Source organism: Scyliorhinus torazame, unplaced genomic scaffold (genome assembly GCF_047496885.1).
Source record: "Scyliorhinus torazame isolate Kashiwa2021f unplaced genomic scaffold, sScyTor2.1 scaffold_1480, whole genome shotgun sequence".
Lineage (NCBI taxonomy): Eukaryota > Metazoa > Chordata > Chondrichthyes > Carcharhiniformes > Scyliorhinidae > Scyliorhinus > Scyliorhinus torazame.
In genome coordinates, this window is record NW_027309207.1 from 21,644 (window position 1) to 40,000 (window position 18,357).

The window sequence follows — 18,357 nt, forward strand, 5'->3', positions numbered from 1 at the left end:
TGGAGGAGGTTACAGAGATAGGGAGGGGTGTAGGGGGATGGAGGAGGTTACAGAGATAGGGAGGGGTGTAGGGGGATGGAGGAGGTTACAGAGATAGGGAGGTGTGTAGGGGGCTGGAGGAGGGTACAGAGATAGGGAGGGGTGTCGGGGACTGGAGGAGGTTACAGAGATAGTGAGGTGTGTAGGGGGCTGGAGGAGGTTACAGAGATAGGGAGGGGTGTAGGGGGCTGGAGGAGGTTACAGAGATAGGGAGGTGTGTAAGGGGCTGGAGGAGGGTACAGAGATAGGGAGGGTTGTAGGGGGGCTGGAGGAGGTTACAGAGATAGGGAGTGTCGGAGGGGGGCTGGAGGAGGTTACAGAGATAGGGAGGGGTGTAGGGGGCTGGAGAAGGTTACAGAGATAGGCAGGAGTGTAGGGGGCTGGAGGAGGTTACAGAGATAGGGAGGGGTGTAGGGGGCTGGACGGGGTTACAGAGATTGGGAGGGGTGTAGGGGGCTGGAGGAGGTTACAGAGATAGGGAGGGGTGTAGGGGGCTGGAGAAGGTTACAGAGATAGGCAGGAGTGTAGGGGGCTGGAGGAGGTTACAGAGATAGGGAGGGGTGTAGGGGGCTGGACGGGGTTACAGAGATTGGGAGGGGTGTAGGGGGCTGGAGGAGGTTACAGAGATAGGGAGGTGTGTAGGGGGCTGGAGGAGGGTACAGAGATAGGGAGGGGTGTCGGGGTTTGGAGGAGGTTACAGAGATACTGAGGTGTGTAGGGGGCTGGAGGAGGTTACAGAGATAGGGAGGGGTGTAGGGGGCTGGAGGAGGTTACAGAGATAGGGAGGTGTGTAGGGGACTGGAGGAGGTTACAGAGATAGGGAGGGGTGTAGGGGGCTGGAGGAGGTTACAGAGATAGGGAGGGGTGTAGGGGGCTGGAGGAGGTTACAGAGATAGGGAGGGGTGCAGCGGGCAGGAGGAGGTTACAGAGATAGGGAGGGTTGTAGGGGACTGGACCGGGTTACAGAGATATGGAGGGGCGTAGGGGGCTGGAGGAGGTTACAGAGATAGGGAGGGTTGTAGGGGGGCTGGAGGAGGTTACAGAGATAGGGAGGGTCGGAGGGGGGCTGGAGGAGGTTACAGAGATAGGGAGGGGTGTAGGGGGGCTGGAGGAGGTTACAGAGATAGGGAGGGGTGTAGGGGGGCAGGAGGAGGTTACAGAGATAGGGAGGTGTGTAGGGGGGCTGGAGGAGGTTACAGAGATAGGGAGGGGTGTAGGGGGGCTGGAGGAGGTTACAGAGATAGGGAGGGGTGTAGGGGGCTGGAGGAGGTTACAGAGATAGGGAGGGTGTAGGGGGCTGGAGGAGGTTACAGAGATAGGGAGGGTTGTAAGGGGCTGGAGGAGGTCACAGAGATAGGGAGGGGTGTAGGGGGCTGGAGGAGGTTACAGAGATAGGGAGGGGTGTAGAGTGCTGGAGGAGGTTACAGAGATAGGGAGGGGTGCAGGGGGCTGGAGGAGGTTACAAAGATAGGGAGTGGTGTAGGGGGGCTGGAGGTGGTTACAGAGATAGGGAGGGTTGTAGGGGGCTGGAGGAGGTTACAGAGATAGGGAGGGGTGTAGGGGACTGGAGGAGGTTACAAAGATAGGGAGGGGTGTAGGGGGACTGGAGGAGGTTACAGAGATAGGGAGGGTGTAGGGGGCTGGAGGAGGTTACAGAGATAGGGAGGGGTGTAGGGGACTGGAGGAGGTTACAGAGATAGGGAGGGTTGTACGGGGCTGGAGGAGGTTACAAAGATAGGGAGGGGTGTAGGGGGGCTGGAGGAGGTTACAGAGATAGGGAGGGGTGTAGGGGGGCTGGAGGAGGTTACAGAGATAGGGAGGGGTGTAGGGGGCTGGAGGAGGTTACAGAGATAGGGAGGGGTGTAGGGGGCAGGAGGAGGTTACAGAGATAGGGAGGGTTGTAGGGGGGCTGGACCGGGTTACAGAGATAGGGAGGGGTGTAGGGGGCTGGAGGAGGTTACAGAGATAGGGAGGGGTGTAGGGGGCTGGAGGAGGTTACAGAGATAGGGAGGGGTGTAGGGGGCTGGAGGAGGTTACAGAGATAGGGAGGGGTGTAGGGGCTGGAGGAGGTTACAGAGATAGGGAGGGGTGTAGGGGGCAGGAGGTTACAGAGATAGGGAGTGTCGTAGGGGGGCTGGAGGAGGTTACAGAGAGAGGGAGGAGTGTAGGGGGGCTGGAGGAGGTTACAGAGATAGGGAGGGGTGTTGGGGACTGGACCGGGTTACAGAGATAGGGAGGGGTCTGGGGGCTGGAGGAGGTTACAGAGATAGGGAGGGGTGTAGGGGGCAGGAGGTTACAGAGATAGGGAGTGTCGTAGGGGGGCTGGATGAGGTTACAGAGATAGGGAGGGTCCTAGGGGGGCTAGAGGAGGTTACAGAGATAGGGAGGGTCGTAGGGGGGCTGGAGGAGGTAACAGAGATAGGGAGGGTCGTAGGGGGTTCAAAGAGGTTACAGAGATAGGGAGGGTTGTCGGGGGCTGGAGGAGGTTACAGAAATAGGGAGGGGTGTAGGGGGCTGGAGGAGGTTACAGAGATAGGGAGGGTCGTAGGAGGGCTGGAGGAGGTTACAGAGATAGGGAGGGGTGTAGGGGGCTGCAGGAGGTTACAGAGATAGGGAGGGGTGTAGGGGACTGGAGGAGGTTACAGAGATAGGGAGGGGTGTAGGGGGGTGGACCGGGTTACAGAGGTAGGGAGGGGTGTAGGGGGCTGGAGGAGGTTACAGAGAAAGGGAGGGTTGTAGGGGGCTGGAGGAGGTTACAGAGATTGGGAGGGGTGTAGGGGGCTGGAGGAGGTTATAGAGATAGGGAGGGGTGTAGGGGGGCTGGACCAGGTTACAGAGATAGGGAGGGTCGTAGGGGGGCTGGAGGAGGTTACAGAAATACGGAGGGGTGTAGGGACTGGAGGAGGTTACAGGGATAGGGAGGGTGTAGGGGGCTGGAGGAGGTTACAGAGATAGGGAGGGTTGTAGGGGGATGGAGGAGGTTACAGAGATAGGGAGGGTGTAGGGGGATGGAGGAGGTTACAGATGTAGGGAGGGTTTTAGGGACTGGAGGAGGTTACAGAGATAGGGAGGGGTGTAGGGGGCTGGAGGAGGTTACAGAGATAGGGAGGGGTGTAGGGGCTGGAGGAGGTTACCGAGATAGGGAGAGGTGTAGGGGGCTGGAGGAGGTTACGGAGATAGGGAGAGGTGTAGGGGGCTGGAGGAGGTTACAGAGATAGGGAGGTGTGTAGGGGGCTGGAGGAGGTTACAGAGATTGGGAGGGGTGTAGGGGGCTGGAGGAGGTTACAGAGATAGGGAGGTGTGTAGGGGGCTGGAGGAGGTTACAGAGATAGGGAGTGGTGTCGGGGACTGGAGGAGGTTACAGAGATAGGGAGAGGTGTAGGGGGCTGGAGGGGGTTACAGAGATTGGGAGGGGTGTAGGGGGCTGGAGGAGGTTACAGAGATAGGGAGGTGTGTAAGGGGCTGGAGGAGGGTACAGAGATAGGGAGGGGTCTCGGGGACTGGAGGAGGTTACAGAGATAGGGAGGTGTGTAGGGGGCTGGAGGAGGTTACAGAGATAGGGAGGGGTGTAGGGGGCTGGAGGAGGTTACAGAGATAGGGAGGGGTGTAGGGGGCTGGAGGAGGTTACAGAGATAGGCAGGGGTGTAGGGGGCTGGAGGAGGTTACAGAGATAGGGAGGGGTGTAGGGGGCTGGACGGGGTTACAGAGATTGGGAGGGGTGTAGGGGGCTGGAGGAGGTTACAGAGATAGGGAGGTGTGTAGGGGGCTGGAGGAGGGTACAGAGATAGGGAGGGGTGTCGGGGACTGGAGGAGGTTACAGAGATAGTGAGGTGTGTAGGGGGCTGGAGGAGGTTACAGAGATGGGGAGGGGTGTAGGGGGACTGGAGGAGGTTACAGAGATAGGGAGGGGTGTAGGGGGCTGGAGGAGGTTACAGAGATAGGGAGGTGTGTAAGGGGCTGGAGGAGGGTACAGAGATAGGGAGGGGTGTCGGGGACTGGAGGAGGTTACAGAGATAGGGAGGGGTGTAGGGACTGGAGGAGGTTACAGAGATAGGGAGGGGTGTAGGGGGCTGGAGGAGGTTACAGAGATAGGGAGGGGTGTAGGGGCTGGAGGAGGTTACAGAGATAGGGAGGGGTGTAGGGGGCTGGAGGAGGTTACAGAGATAGGGAGGGGTGTAGGGGGCTGGAGGAGGTTACAGAGATACTGAGGTGTGTAGGGGGCTGGAGGAGGTTACAGAGATAGGGAGGGGTGTAGGGGGCTGGAGGAGGTTACAGAGATAGGGAGGTGTGTAGGGGACTGGAGGAGGTTACAGAGATAGGGAGGGGTGTAGGGGGCTGGAGGAGGTTACAGAGATAGGGAGGGGTGTAGGGGGCTGGAGGAGGTTACAGAGATAGGGAGGGGTGCAGCGGGCAGGAGGAGGTTACAGAGATAGGGAGGGTTGTAGGGGACTGGACCGGGTTACAGAGATATGGAGGGGTGTAGGGGGCTGGAGGAGGTTACAGAGATAGGGAGGGTTGTAGGTGGGCTGGAGGAGGTTACAGAGATAGGGAGGGTCGGAGGGGGGCTGGAGGAGGTTACAGAGATAGGGAGGGGTGTAGGAAGCTGGAGGAGGTTACAGAGAAAGGGAGGGTTGTAGGGGGCTGAAGGAGGTTACAGAGATAGGGAGAGGTGTCGGGGGCTGGAGGAGGTTACAGAGAGAGGGAGGGTTGTAGGGGGTTGTAGGAGGTTACAGAGATAGGGAGGGGTGTAGGGGGCTGGAGGAGGTTACAGAGATAGGGAGGGGTGCAGGGGACTGGAGGAGGTTACAGAGATAGGGAGGGGTGTAGGGGGCTGGACCGGGTTACAGAGATAGGGAGGGGTGTAGGGGGCTGCAGGAGGTTACAGAGATAGGGAGGGTTGTAGGGGGCTGGAGGAAGTTACAGAGAAAGGGAGGGTTGTAGGGGGCTGGAGGAGGGTACAGAGATAGGGAGGGGTGTCGGGGACTGGAGGAGGTTACAGAGATAGGGAGGTGTGTAGGGGGCTGGAGGAGGTTACAGAGATAGGGAGGGGTGTAGGGGGCTGGAGAAGGTTACAGAGATAGGCAGGAGTGTAGGGGGCTGGAGGAGGTTACAGAGATAGGGAGGGGTGTAGGGGGCTGGACGGGGTTACAGAGTTTGGGAGGGGTGTAGGGGGCTGGAGGAGGTTACAGAGATAGGGAGGGGTGTAGGGGGCTGGAGGAGGTTACAGAGATAGGGAGGGGTGTAGGGGGCTGGAGGAGGTTACAGAGATAGGGAGGGGTGCAGCGGGCAGGAGGAGGTTACAGAGATAGGGAGGGGTGCAGCGGGCAGGAGGAGGTTACAGAGATAGGGAGGGGTGCAGCGGGCAGGAGGAGGTTACAGAGATAGGGAGGGTTGTAGGGGACTGGACCGGGTTACAGAGATATGGAGGGGTGTAGGGGGCTGGAGGAGGTTACAGAGATAGGGAGGGTCGGAGGGGGGCTGGAGGAGGTTACAGAGATAGGGAGGGGTGTAGGGGGGCTGGAGGAGGTTACAGAGATAGGGAGGGGTGTAGGGGGGCAGGAGGAGGTTACAGAGATAGGGAGGGGTGTAGGGGGGCTGGAGGAGGTTACAGAGATAGGGAGGGGTGTAGGGGGGCTGGAGGAGGTTACAGAGATAGGGAGGGGTGTCGGGGGCTGGAGGAGGTTACAGAGATAGGGAGGGGTGTCGGGAGCTGGAGGAGGTTACAGAAATAGGGAGGGGTGTAGGGACTTGAGGAGGTTACAGAGATAGGGAAGGTCGTAGGGGGGCTGGAGGAGGTTACAGAGAGAGGGAGGAGTGTAGGGGGGCTGGAGGAGGTTACAGAGATAGGGAGGGGTGTTGGGGACTGGACCGGGTTACAGAGATAGGGAGGGGTCTGGGGGCTGGAGGAGGTTACAGAGATAGGGAGGGGTGTAGGGGGCAGGAGGTTACAGAGATAGGGAGTGTCGTAGGGGGGCTGGATGAGGTTACAGAGATAGGGAGGGTCCTAGGGGGGCTAGAGGAGGTTACAGAGATAGGGAGGGTCGTAGGGGGGCTGGAGGAGGTAACAGAGATAGGGAGGGTCGTAGGGGGTTCAAAGAGGTTACAGAGATAGGGAGGGTTGTCGGGGGCTGGAGGAGGTTACAGAAATAGGGAGGGGTGTAGGGGGCTGGAGGAGGTTACAGAGATAGGGAGGGTCGTAGGAGGGCTGGAGGAGGTTACAGAGATAGGGAGGGGTGTAGGGGGCTGCAGGAGGTTACAGAGATAGGGAGGGGTGTAGGGGACTGGAGGAGGTTACAGAGATAGGGAGGGGTGTAGGGGGGTGGACCGGGTTACAGAGGTAGGGAGGGGTGTAGGGGGCTGGAGGAGGTTACAGAGAAAGGGAGGGTTGTAGGGGGCTGGAGGAGGTTACAGAGATTGGGAGGGGTGTAGGGGGCTGGAGGAGGTTATAGAGATAGGGAGGGGTGTAGGGCGGCTGGACCAGGTTACAGAGATAGGGAGGGTCGTAGGGGGGCTGGAGGAGGTTACAGAAATAGGGAGGGGTGTAGGGACTGGAGGAGGTTACAGGGATAGGGAGGGTGTAGGGGGCTGGAGGAGGTTACAGAGATAGGGAGGGTTGTAGGGGGATGGAGGAGGTTACAGAGATAGGGAGGGTGTAGGGGGATGGAGGAGGTTACAGATGTAGGGAGGGTTTTAGGGACTGGAGGAGGTTACAGAGATAGGGAGGGGTGTAGGGGGCTGGAGGAGGTTACAGAGATAGGGAGGGGTGTAGGGGCTGGAGGAGGTTACCGAGATAGGGAGAGGTGTAGGGGGCTGGAGGAGGTTACGGAGATAGGGAGAGGTGTAGGGGGCTGGTGGAGGTTACAGAGATAGGGAGGTGTGTAGGGGGCTGGAGGAGGTTACAGAGATTGGGAGGGGTGTAGGGGGCTGGAGGAGGTTACAGAGATAGGGAGGTGTGTAGGGGGCTGGAGGAGGTTACAGAGATAGGGAGTGGTGTCGGGGACAGGAGGAGGTTACAGAGATAGGGAGAGGTGTAGGGGGCTGGAGGGGGTTACAGAGATTGGGAGGGGTGTAGGGGGCTGGAGGAGGTTACAGAGATAGGGAGGTGTGTAAGGGGCTGGAGGAGGGTACAGAGATAGGGAGGGGTCTCGGGGACTGGAGGAGGTTACAGAGATAGGGAGGTGTGTAGGGGGCTGGAGGAGGTTACAGAGATAGGGAGGGGTGTAGGGGGCTAGAGGAGGTTACAGAGATAGGGAGGGGTGTAGGGGGCTGGAGGAGGTTACAGAGATAGGCAGGGGTGTAGGGGGCTGGAGGAGGTTACAGAGATAGGGAGGGGTGTAGGGGGCTGGACGGGGTTACAGAGATTGGGAGGGGTGTAGGGGGCTGGAGGAGGTTACAGAGATAGGGAGGTGTGTAGGGGGCTGGAGGAGGGTACAGAGATAGGGAGGGGTGTCGGGGACTGGAGGAGGTTACAGAGACAGTGAGGTGTGTAGGGGGCTGGAGGAGGTTACAGAGATGGGGAGGGGTGTAGGGGGACTGGAGGAGGTTACAGAGATAGGGAGGGGTGTAGGGGGCTGTAGGAGGTTACAGAGATAGGGAGGTGTGTAAGGGGCTGGAGGAGGGTACAGAGATAGGGAGGGGTGTCGGGGACTGGAGGAGGTTACAGAGATAGGGAGGGGTGTAGGGACTGGAGGAGGTTACAGAGATAGGGAGGGGTGTAGGGGGCTGGAGGAGGTTACAGAGATAGGGAGGGGTGTAGGGGCTGGAGGAGGTTACAGAGATAGGGAGGGGTGTAGGGGGCTGGAGGAGGTTACAGAGATAGGGAGGGGTGTAGGGGGCTGGAGGAGGTTACAGAGATACTGAGGTGTGTAGGGGGCTGGAGGAGGTTACAGAGATAGGGAGGGGTGTAGGGGGCTGGAGGAGGTTACAGAGATAGGGAGGTGTGTAGGGGACTGGAGGAGGTTACAGAGATAGGGAGGGGTGTAGGGGGCTGGAGGAGGTTACAGAGATAGGGAGGGGTGTAGGGGGCTGGAGGAGGTTACAGAGATAGGGAGGGGTGCAGCGGGCAGGAGGAGGTTACAGAGATAGGGAGGGTTGTAGGGGACTGGACCGGGTTACAGAGATATGGAGGGGTGTAGGGGGCTGGAGGAGGTTACAGAGATAGGGAGGGTCGGAGGAGGGCTGGAGGAGGTTACAGAGATAGGGAGGGGTGTAGGGGGGCTGGAGGAGGTTACAGAGATAGGGAGGGGTGTAGGGGGGCAGGAGGAGGTTACAGAGATAGGGAGGGGTGTAGGGGGGCTGGAGGAGGTTACAGAGATAGGGAGGGGTGTAGGGGGGCTGGAGGAGGTTACAGAGATAGGGAGGGGTGTCGGGGGCTGGAGGAGGTTACAGAGATAGGGAGGGGTGTCGGGAGCTGGAGGAGGTTACAGAAATAGGGAGGGGTGTAGGGACTTGAGGAGGTTACAGAGATAGGGAAGGTCGTAGGGGGGCTGGAGGAGGTTACAGAGAGAGGGAGGAGTGTAGGGGGGCTGGAGGAGGTTACAGAGATAGGGAGGGGTGTTGGGGACTGGACCGGGTTACAGAGATAGGGAGGGGTCTGGGGGCTGGAGGAGGTTACAGAGATAGGGAGGGGTGTAGGGGGCAGGAGGTTACAGAGATAGGGAGTGTCGTAGGGGGGCTGGATGAGGTTACAGAGATAGGGAGGGTCCTAGGGGGGCTAGAGGAGGTTACAGAGATAGGGAGGGTCGTAGGGGGGCTGGAGGAGGTAACAGAGATAGGGAGGGTCGTAGGGGGTTCAAAGAGGTTACAGAGATAGGGAGGGTTGTCGGGGGCTGGAGGAGGTTACAGAAATAGGGAGGGGTGTAGGGGGCTGGAGGAGGTTACAGAGATAGGGAGGGTCGTAGGAGGGCTGGAGGAGGTTACAGAGATAGGGAGGGGTGTAGGGGGCTGCAGGAGGTTACAGAGATAGGGAGGGGTGTAGGGGACTGGAGGAGGTTACAGAGATAGGGAGGGGTGTAGGGGGGTGGACCGGGTTACAGAGGTAGGGAGGGGTGTAGGGGGCTGGAGGAGGTTACAGAGAAAGGGAGGGTTGTAGGGGGCTGGAGGAGGTTACAGAGATTGGGAGGGGTGTAGGGGGCTGGAGGAGGTTATAGAGATAGGGAGGGGTGTAGGGCGGCTGGACCAGGTTACAGAGATAGGGAGGGTCGTAGGGGGGCTGGAGGAGGTTACAGAAATAGGGAGGGGTGTAGGGACTGGAGGAGGTTACAGGGATAGGGAGGGTGTAGGGGGCTGGAGGAGGTTACAGAGATAGGGAGGGTTGTAGGGGGATGGAGGAGGTTACAGAGATAGGGAGGGTGTAGGGGGATGGAGGAGGTTACAGATGTAGGGAGGGTTTTAGGGACTGGAGGAGGTTACAGAGATAGGGAGGGGTGTAGGGGGCTGGAGGAGGTTACAGAGATAGGGAGGGGTGTAGGGGCTGGAGGAGGTTACCGAGATAGGGAGAGGTGTAGGGGGCTGGAGGAGGTTACGGAGATAGGGAGAGGTGTAGGGGGCTGGAGGAGGTTACAGAGATAGGGAGGTGTGTAGGGGGCTGGAGGAGGTTACAGAGATTGGGAGGGGTGTAGGGGGCTGGAGGAGGTTACAGAGATAGGGAGGTGTGTAGGGGGCTGGAGGAGGTTACAGAGATAGGGAGTGGTGTCGGGGACAGGAGGAGGTTACAGAGATAGGGAGAGGTGTAGGGGGCTGGAGGGGGTTACAGAGATTGGGAGGGGTGTAGGGGGCTGGAGGAGGTTACAGAGATAGGGAGGTGTGTAAGGGGCTGGAGGAGGGTACAGAGATAGGGAGGGGTCTCGGGGACTGGAGGAGGTTACAGAGATAGGGAGGTGTGTAGGGGGCTGGAGGAGGTTACAGAGATAGGGAGGGGTGTAGGGGGCTAGAGGAGGTTACAGAGATAGGGAGGGGTGTAGGGGGCTGGAGGAGGTTACAGAGATAGGCAGGGGTGTAGGGGGCTGGAGGAGGTTACAGAGATAGGGAGGGGTGTAGGGGGCTGGACGGGGTTACAGAGATTGGGAGGGGTGTAGGGGGCTGGAGGAGGTTACAGAGATAGGGAGGTGTGTAGGGGGCTGGAGGAGGGTACAGAGATAGGGAGGGGTGTCGGGGACTGGAGGAGGTTACAGAGACAGTGAGGTGTGTAGGGGGCTGGAGGAGGTTACAGAGATGGGGAGGGGTGTAGGGGGACTGGAGGAGGTTACAGAGATAGGGAGGGGTGTAGGGGGCTGTAGGAGGTTACAGAGATAGGGAGGTGTGTAAGGGGCTGGAGGAGGGTACAGAGATAGGGAGGGGTGTCGGGGACTGGAGGAGGTTACAGAGATAGGGAGGGGTGTAGGGACTGGAGGAGGTTACAGAGATAGGGAGGGGTGTAGGGGGCTGGAGGAGGTTACAGAGATAGGGAGGGGTGTAGGGGCTGGAGGAGGTTACAGAGATAGGGAGGGGTGTAGGGGGCTGGAGGAGGTTACAGAGATAGGGAGGGGTGTAGGGGGCTGGAGGAGGTTACAGAGATACTGAGGTGTGTAGGGGGCTGGAGGAGGTTACAGAGATAGGGAGGGGTGTAGGGGGCTGGAGGAGGTTACAGAGATAGGGAGGTGTGTAGGGGACTGGAGGAGGTTACAGAGATAGGGAGGGGTGTAGGGGGCTGGAGGAGGTTACAGAGATAGGGAGGGGTGTAGGGGGCTGGAGGAGGTTACAGAGATAGGGAGGGGTGCAGCGGGCAGGAGGAGGTTACAGAGATAGGGAGGGTTGTAGGGGACTGGACCGGGTTACAGAGATATGGAGGGGTGTAGGGGGCTGGAGGAGGTTACAGAGATAGGGAGGGTTGTAGGTGGGCTGGAGGAGGTTACAGAGATAGGGAGGGTCGGAGGGGGGCTGGAGGAGGTTACAGAGATAGGGAGGGGTGTAGGAAGCTGGAGGAGGTTACAGAGAAAGGGAGGGTTGTAGGGGGCTGAAGGAGGTTACAGAGATAGGGAGAGGTGTCGGGGGCTGGAGGAGGTTACAGAGAGAGGGAGGGTTGTAGGGGGTTGTAGGAGGTTACAGAGATAGGGAGGGGTGTAGGGGGCTGGAGGAGGTTACAGAGATAGGGAGGGGTGCAGGGGACTGGAGGAGGTTACAGAGATAGGGAGGGGTGTAGGGGGCTGGACCGGGTTACAGAGATAGGGAGGGGTGTAGGGGGCTGCAGGAGGTTACAGAGATAGGGAGGGTTGTAGGGGGCTGGAGGAAGTTACAGAGAAAGGGAGGGTTGTAGGGGGCTGGAGGAGGTTACAGAGATTGGGAGGGGTGTAGGGGGCTGGGGGAGGTTACAGAGATAGGGAGGGTTGTAGGGACTGGAGGAGGTTACAGAGATAGGGAGGGGTGTAGGGGGGCTGGAGGAGGATACAGAGATAGGGAGGAGTGTAGGGGGCTGGAGGAGGTTACAGAGATAGGGAGGGGTGTAGGGGGCTGGAGGAGGTTACAGAGATAGGGAGGGTTGTAGGGGGCTGGAGGAGGTTCCAGAGATAGGGAGGGGTGTAGGGGCTGGAGGAGGTTACAGTGATAGGGAGGGGTGTAGGGGGCTGGAGGAGGTTACAGAGATAGGGAGGGGTGTAGGGGGCTGGAGGAGGTTACAGAGATAGGGAGGTGTGTAAGGGGCTGGAGGAGGGTACAGAGATAGGGAGGGGTGTCGGGGACTGGAGGAGGTTACAGAGATAGGGAGGTGTGTAGGGGGCTGGAGGAGGTTACAGAGATAGGGAGGGGTGTAGGGGGCTGGAGAAGGTCACAGAGATAGGCAGGAGTGTAGGGGGCTGGAGGAGGTTACAGAGATAGGGAGGGGTGTAGGGGGCTGGACGGGGTTACAGAGATTGGGAGGGGTGTAGGGGGCTGGAGGAGGTTACAGAGATAGGGAGGGGTGTAGGGGGCTGGAGGAGGTTACAGAGATAGGGAGGGGTGTAGGGGGCTGGAGGAGGTTACAGAGATAGGGAGGGGTGCAGCGGGCAGGAGGAGGTTACAGAGATAGGGAGGGGTGCAGCGGGCAGGAGGAGGTTACAGAGATAGGGAGGGGTGCAGCGGGCAGGAGGAGGTTACAGAGATAGGGAGGGTTGTAGGGGACTGGACCGGGTTACAGAGATATGGAGGGGTGTAGGGGGCTGGAGGAGGTTACAGAGATAGGGAGGGTCGGAGGGGGGCTGGAGGAGGTTACAGAGATAGGGAGGGGTGTAGGGGGGCTGGAGGAGGTTACAGAGATAGGGAGGGGTGTAGGGGGGCAGGAGGAGGTTACAGAGATAGGGAGGGGTGTAGGGGGGCTGGAGGAGGTTACAGAGATAGGGAGGGGTGTAGGGGGGCTGGAGGAGGTTACAGAGATAGGGAGGGGTGTAGGGGGCTGGAGGAGGTTACAGAGATAGGGAGGGGTGTCGGGAGCTGGAGGAGGTTACAGAAATAGGGAGGGGTGTAGGGACTTGAGGAGGTTACAGAGATAGGGAAGGTCGTAGGGGGGCTGGAGGAGGTTACAGAGATAGGGAGGTGTGTAGGGGGCTGGAGGAGGTTACAGAGATAGGGAGGGGTGTAAGGGGCTGGAGGAGGTTACAGAGATAGGGAGGGTCGTAGGGGGTTCGAAGAGGTTACAGAGATAGGGAGGGGTGTAGGGGACTGGAGGAGGTTACAGAGATAGGGAGGGGTGTAGGGGGCTGGAGGAGGTTACAGAGATAGGGAGGGGTGTAGGGGGACTGGAGGAGGTTACAGAGATAGGGAGGGGTGTAGGGGGCTGGAGGAGGTTACAGAGATAGGGAGGGGTCGTAGGAGGGCTGGAGGAGGTTACAGAGAAAGGGAGGGTTGTAGGGGGCTGAAGGAGGTTACAGAGATAGGGAGAGGTGTCGGGGGCTGGAGGAGGTTACAGAGAGAGGGAGGGTTGTAGGGGGCTGGAGGAGGTTACAGAGATAGGGAGGGGTGCAGGGGACTGGAGGAGGTTACAGAGATAGGGAGGGGTGTAGGGGCTGGAGGAGGTTACAGAGATAGGGAGGGGTGTAGGGGGCTGGAGGAGGTTACAGAGATAGGGAGGGGTGTAGGGGCTGGAGGAGGTTACAGAGATAGGGAGGGGTGTAGGGGGCTGGAGGAGGTTACAGAGATAGGGAGGGGTGCAGGGGACTGGAGGAGGTTACAGAGATAGGGAGGGGTGTAGGGGGCTGGACCGGGTTACAGAGATAGGGAGGGGTGTAGGGGGCTGCAGGAGGTTACAGAGATAGGGAGGGTTGTAGGGGGCTGGAGGAAGTTACAGAGAAAGGGAGGGTTGTAGGGGGCTGGAGGAGGTTACAGAGATTGGGAGGGGTGTAGGGGGCTGGGGGAGGTTACAGAGATAGGGAGGGTTGTAGGGACTGGAGGAGGTTACAGAGATAGGGAGGGGTGTAGGGGGGCTGGAGGAGGATACAGAGATAGGGAGGAGTGTAGGGGGCTGGAGGAGGTTACAGAGATAGGGAGGGGTGTAGGGGGCTGGAGGAGGTTACAGAGATAGGGAGGGTTGTAGGGGGCTGGAGGAGGTTCCAGAGATAGGGGGGGGTGTAGGGGCTGGAGGAGGTTACAGTGATAGGGAGGGGTGTAGGGGGCTGGAGGAGGTTACAGAGATAGGGAGGGGTGTAGGGGGCTGGAGGAGGTTACAGAGATAGGGAGGTGTGTAGGGGGCTGGAGGAGGGTACAGAGATAGGGAGGGGTGTTGGGGACTGGAGGAGGTTACAGAGATAGTGAGGTGTGTAGGGGGCTGGAGGAGGTTACAGAGATAGGGAGGGGTTTAGGGGGCTGGAGGAGGTTACAGAGATAGGGAGGTGTGTAGGGGGCTGGAGGAGGTTACAGAGATAGGGAGGGGTGCAGGGGACTGGAGGAGGTTACAGAGATAGGGAGGGGTGTAGGGGGCTGGACCGGGTTACAGAGATAGGGAGGGGTGTAGGGGGCTGCAGGAGGTTACAGAGATAGGGAGGGTTGTAGGGGGCTGGAGGAGGTTACAGAGAAAGGGAGGGTTGTAGGGGGCTGGAGGAGGTTACAGAGATTGGGAGGGGTGTAGGGGGCTGGAGGAGGTTACAGAGATAGGGAGGGTTGTAGGGACTGGAGGAGGTTACAGAGATAAGGAGGGGTGTAGGGGGGCTGGAGGAGGATACAGAGATAGGGAGGGGTGTAGGGGGCTAAAGGAGGTTACAGAGATAGGGAGGGGTGTAGGGGGCTGTTGGAGGTTACAGAGATAGGGAGGGTTGTAGGGGTCTGGAGGAGGTTACAGAGATAGGGAGGGGTGTAGGGGTCTGGAGGAGGTTACAGTGATAGGGAGGGGTGTAGGGGGCTGGAGGAGGTTACAGTGATAGGGAGGGGTGTAGGGGGCTGGAGGAGGTTACAGAGATAGGGAGGTGTGTAGGGGGCTGGAGGAGGGTACAGAGATAGGGAGGGGTGTCGGGGACTGGAGGAGGTTACAGAGATAGTGAGGTGTGTAGGGGGCTGGAGGAGGTTACAGAGATAGGGAGGGGTGTAGGGGGCTGGAGGAGGTTACAGAGATAGGGAGGTGTGTAGGGGGCTGGAGGAGGTTACAGTGATAGGGAGGGGTGTAGGGGGCTGGAGAAGGTTACAGAGATAGGGAGGGGTGTAGGGGGCTGGAGGAGGTTACAGAGACAGGGAGGTGTGTAGGGGCTGGAGGAGGGTACAGAGATAGGGAGGGGTGTCGGGGACTGGAGTAGGTTACAGAGATAGTGAGGTGTGTAGGGGGCTGGAGGAGGTTACAGAGATAGGGAGGGGTGTAGGGGGCTGGAAGAGGTTACAGAGATAGGGAGGTGTGTAGGGGGCTGGAGGAGGTTACAGAGATAGGGAGGGGTGTAGGGGGCTGGAGGAGGTTACAGAGATAGGGAGGGGTGTAGGGGACTGGAGGAGGTTACAGAGATAGGGAGGGGTGTAGGGGGCTGGAGGAGGTTACAGAGATACGGAGGGGTGTAGCGGGCAGGAGGAGGTTACAGAGATAGGGAGGGTTGTAGGGGCGCTGGACCGGGTTACAGAGATATGGAGGGTGTATGGGGCTGGAGGAGGTTACAGAGATAGGGAGGGGTGTAGGGGGGCAGGAGGAGGTTACAGAGATAGGGAGGGTCGTAGGGGGGCTGGAGGAGGTTACAGAGATAGGGAGGGTCGTAGGGTGGCTGGAGGAGGTTACAGAGATAGGGAGGGGTGTAGGGGGGCTGGAGGAGGTTACAGAGATAGGGAGGGGTGTTGGGGACTGGAGGAGGTTACAGAGATAGGGAGGGGTGTAGGGGCTGGAGGAGGTTACAGAGATAGGGAGGGGTGTAGGGGGGCAGGAGGAGGTTACAGAGATAGGGAGGGTTGTAGGGGGGCAGGAGGAGGTTACAGAGATAGGGAGGGGTGTAGGGGGCAGGAGGAGGTTATAGAGATAGGGAGGGGTGTAGGGGACTGGAGGAGGTTACAGAGATAGGGAGGGGTGTAGGGGGGCTGGAGGAGGTTACAGAGATAGGGAGGGGTGTTGGGGACTGGAGGAGGTTACAGAGATAGGGAGGGGTGTAGGAGCTGGAGGAGGTTACAGAGATAGGGAGGGGTGTAGGGGGGCAGGAGGATGTTACAGAGATAGGGAGGTTCGTAGGGGGGCTGGAGGAGGTTACAGAGATAGGGAGGGTTGTAGGGACTGGAGGAGGTTACAGAGATAGGGAGGGGTGTAGGGGGCTGGAGGAGGTTACAGAGATAGGGAGGGTTTAGGGGGCTGGAGGAGGTTACAGAGATAGGGAGGGGTGTAGGAGCTGGAGGAGGTTACAGTGATAGGGAGGGGTGTAGGGGGCTGGAGGAGGTTACACAGATAGGGAGGGGTGTAGGGGACTGGAGGAGGTTACAGAGATAGGGAGGGGTGTAGGGGCTGGAGGAGGTTACAGAGATAGGGAGGGGTGTCGGGGGCTGGAGGAGGTTAGAGATAGGGAGGGGTGTCGGGGCTGGAGGAAGTTACAGAGATAGGGAGGGTTGTAGGGGGCTGGAGGAGGTTACAGAGATAGGGAGGGGTGTAGGGGGCTGGAGGAGGTTACAGAGATAGGGAGGGGTGTAGGGGCTGGAGGAGGTTACAGAGATAGGGAGGGTTGTAGGGGCTGGAGGAGGTTACAGAGATAGGGAGGGTGTAGGCGGACTGGAGGAGATTACAGTGATAGGGAGGGTGTAGGGGCTGGATGAGGTTACAGAGATAGGGAGGGGTGTAGGGGGCTGGAGGAGGTTACAGAGATAGGGAGGGTTGTAGGGGACTGGAGGAGATAACAGTGATAGGGAGGGTGTAGGGGCTGGAGGAGGTTACAGAGATAGGGAGGGTTGTAGGGGGCTGGAGGAGGTTACAGAGATAGGGAGGGTTGTAGGGGACTGGAGGAGGTTACAGAGATAGGGAGGGGTGTAGGGGGCTGGAGGAGGTTACAGAGATAGGGAGGGGTGTAGGGGCTGGAGGAGGTTACAGAGATAGGGAGGGTTGTAGGGGGCTGGAGGAGGTTACAGAGATAGGGAGGGGTGTAGGGGGCTGGAGGAGGTTACAGAGATAGGGAGGGGTGTAGGGGCTGGAGGAGGTTACAGAGATTGGGAGGGGTGTAGGAGGCTGGAGGAGGTTACAGAGATAGGGAGGGGTGTAGGGGTCTGGAGGAGGTTACAGAGATAGGGAGGGGTGTAGGGAGCTGGAGGAGGTTACAGAGATTGGGAGGGGTGTAGGGGACTGGAGGAGGTTACAGAGATAGGGAGGGGTGTAGGGGCTGGAGAAGGTTCCAGAGATTGGGAGGGGTGTAGGGGCTGGAGGAGGTTACAGAGATTGGGAGGGGTGTAGGGGGCTGGAGGAGGTTACAGAGATAGGGAGGGGTGTAGGGGGCTGGAGGAGGTTACAGAGATAGGGAGGGGTGTAGGGGCTGGAGGAGGTTACAGAGATAGGGAGGGGTGTAGGGGGCTGGAGGAGGTTACAGAGATAGGGAGGGGTGTAGGGGCTGGAGGAGGTTACAGAGATAGGGAGGGTTGTAGGGGCTGGAGGGGGTTACAGAGATAGGGAGGGGTGTAGGGGGCTGGAGGGAGGTTACAGAGATAGGACGGGTTGTAGGGGCTGGAGGGGGTTACAGAGATAGGGAGGGGTGTAGGGGGCTGGAGGGAGGTTACAGAGATAAGGAGGGTGTAGGGGACTGGAGGAGGTTACAGAGATAGGGAGGGGTGTAGGGGGCTGGAGGAGGTTACAGAGATAGGGAGGGATGTAGGGGCTGGAGGAGGTTACAGAGATAGGGAGGGGTGTAGGGGGCTGGAGGGAGGTTACAGAGATAGGGAGGGGTGTAGGGGGCTGGAGGGAGGTCCTCTACATTTATTTGTCCATTGCTGTTGATTTAGCGATGTGGTCCTGTGACCCCCGAATGGCTGCGGTAGTGGGTGTCTTGTCAAGTAGTCAGTGCCAGAGCCTGCTCCCTCTACCCCTTCCCCTCGCTCGGCGCTGCACTGATGTCTCTCTCGTTCCCATCTCAGACGAAGCCGGTCGCGTTTGCTGTACGGACCAATGTGACGTACTGCGGTCCACTCGATGAGGACTCGCCCGTTCAAGGAGCCGCCATCTCCTTTGACGCGAAGGACTTCCTGCATATAAAAGAGGTGAGAACAGGAACGCGTTTCCCAGACCCCTTCCCGTTCACTCCCACTGTACACAATCCCAATGGACCCAAACCCCTTCCCGTTCACTCCCACTGTGCACAATCCCAATGGACCCAAACCCCTTCCCGTTCACTCCCAGTCTACACAATCCCAATGGACCTAAACCCCTTCCCGTTCACTCCCACTGTACACAATCCCAATGGACCCAAACCCCTTCCCGTTCACTCCCAGTCTACACAATCCCAATGGACCCAAACCCCTTCCCGTTCACTCCCACTCTACACAATCCCAATGGACCCAAACCCCTTCCCGTTCACTCCCACTCTACACAATCCCAATGGACCCAAACCCCTTCCCGTTCACTCCCACTCTACACAATCCCAATGGACCCAAACCCCTTCCCGTTCACTCCCACTGTACACAATCCCAATGGACACAAACCCCTTCCCGTTCACCCCCACTCTACACAATCCCAATGGACCCAAACCCCTTCCCGTTCACTCCCACTGTACACAATCCCAATGGACCCAAACCCCTTCCTGTTCACCCCCACTCTACACAATCCCAATGGACCCAAACCCCTTCCCGTTCACTCCCACTCTACACAATCCCAATGGACCCAAACCCCTTCCTGTTCACCCCCACTGTACACAATCCCAATGGACACAAACCCCTTCCCGTTCACTC

The 18,357-nt window shown here is 59.1% G+C and overlaps 1 protein-coding gene across 1 annotated transcript in view; it reads left to right on the top strand.

Moving 5' to 3' along the window:
• LOC140407345 (voltage-dependent L-type calcium channel subunit beta-4-like) overlaps nt 1–18,357 on the top strand; it is a gene marked incomplete at its 3' end in the record, with an annotated part of 41,621 nt that overhangs the window by 21,261 nt on the left and 2,003 nt on the right. Inside the window, exon 3 of the mRNA XM_072494912.1 lies at nt 17,548–17,670. Within this exon, the coding sequence (XP_072351013.1) occupies nt 17,548–17,670 (123 nt within the window). The remainder of the gene's footprint in view (nt 1–17,547; nt 17,671–18,357) is intronic.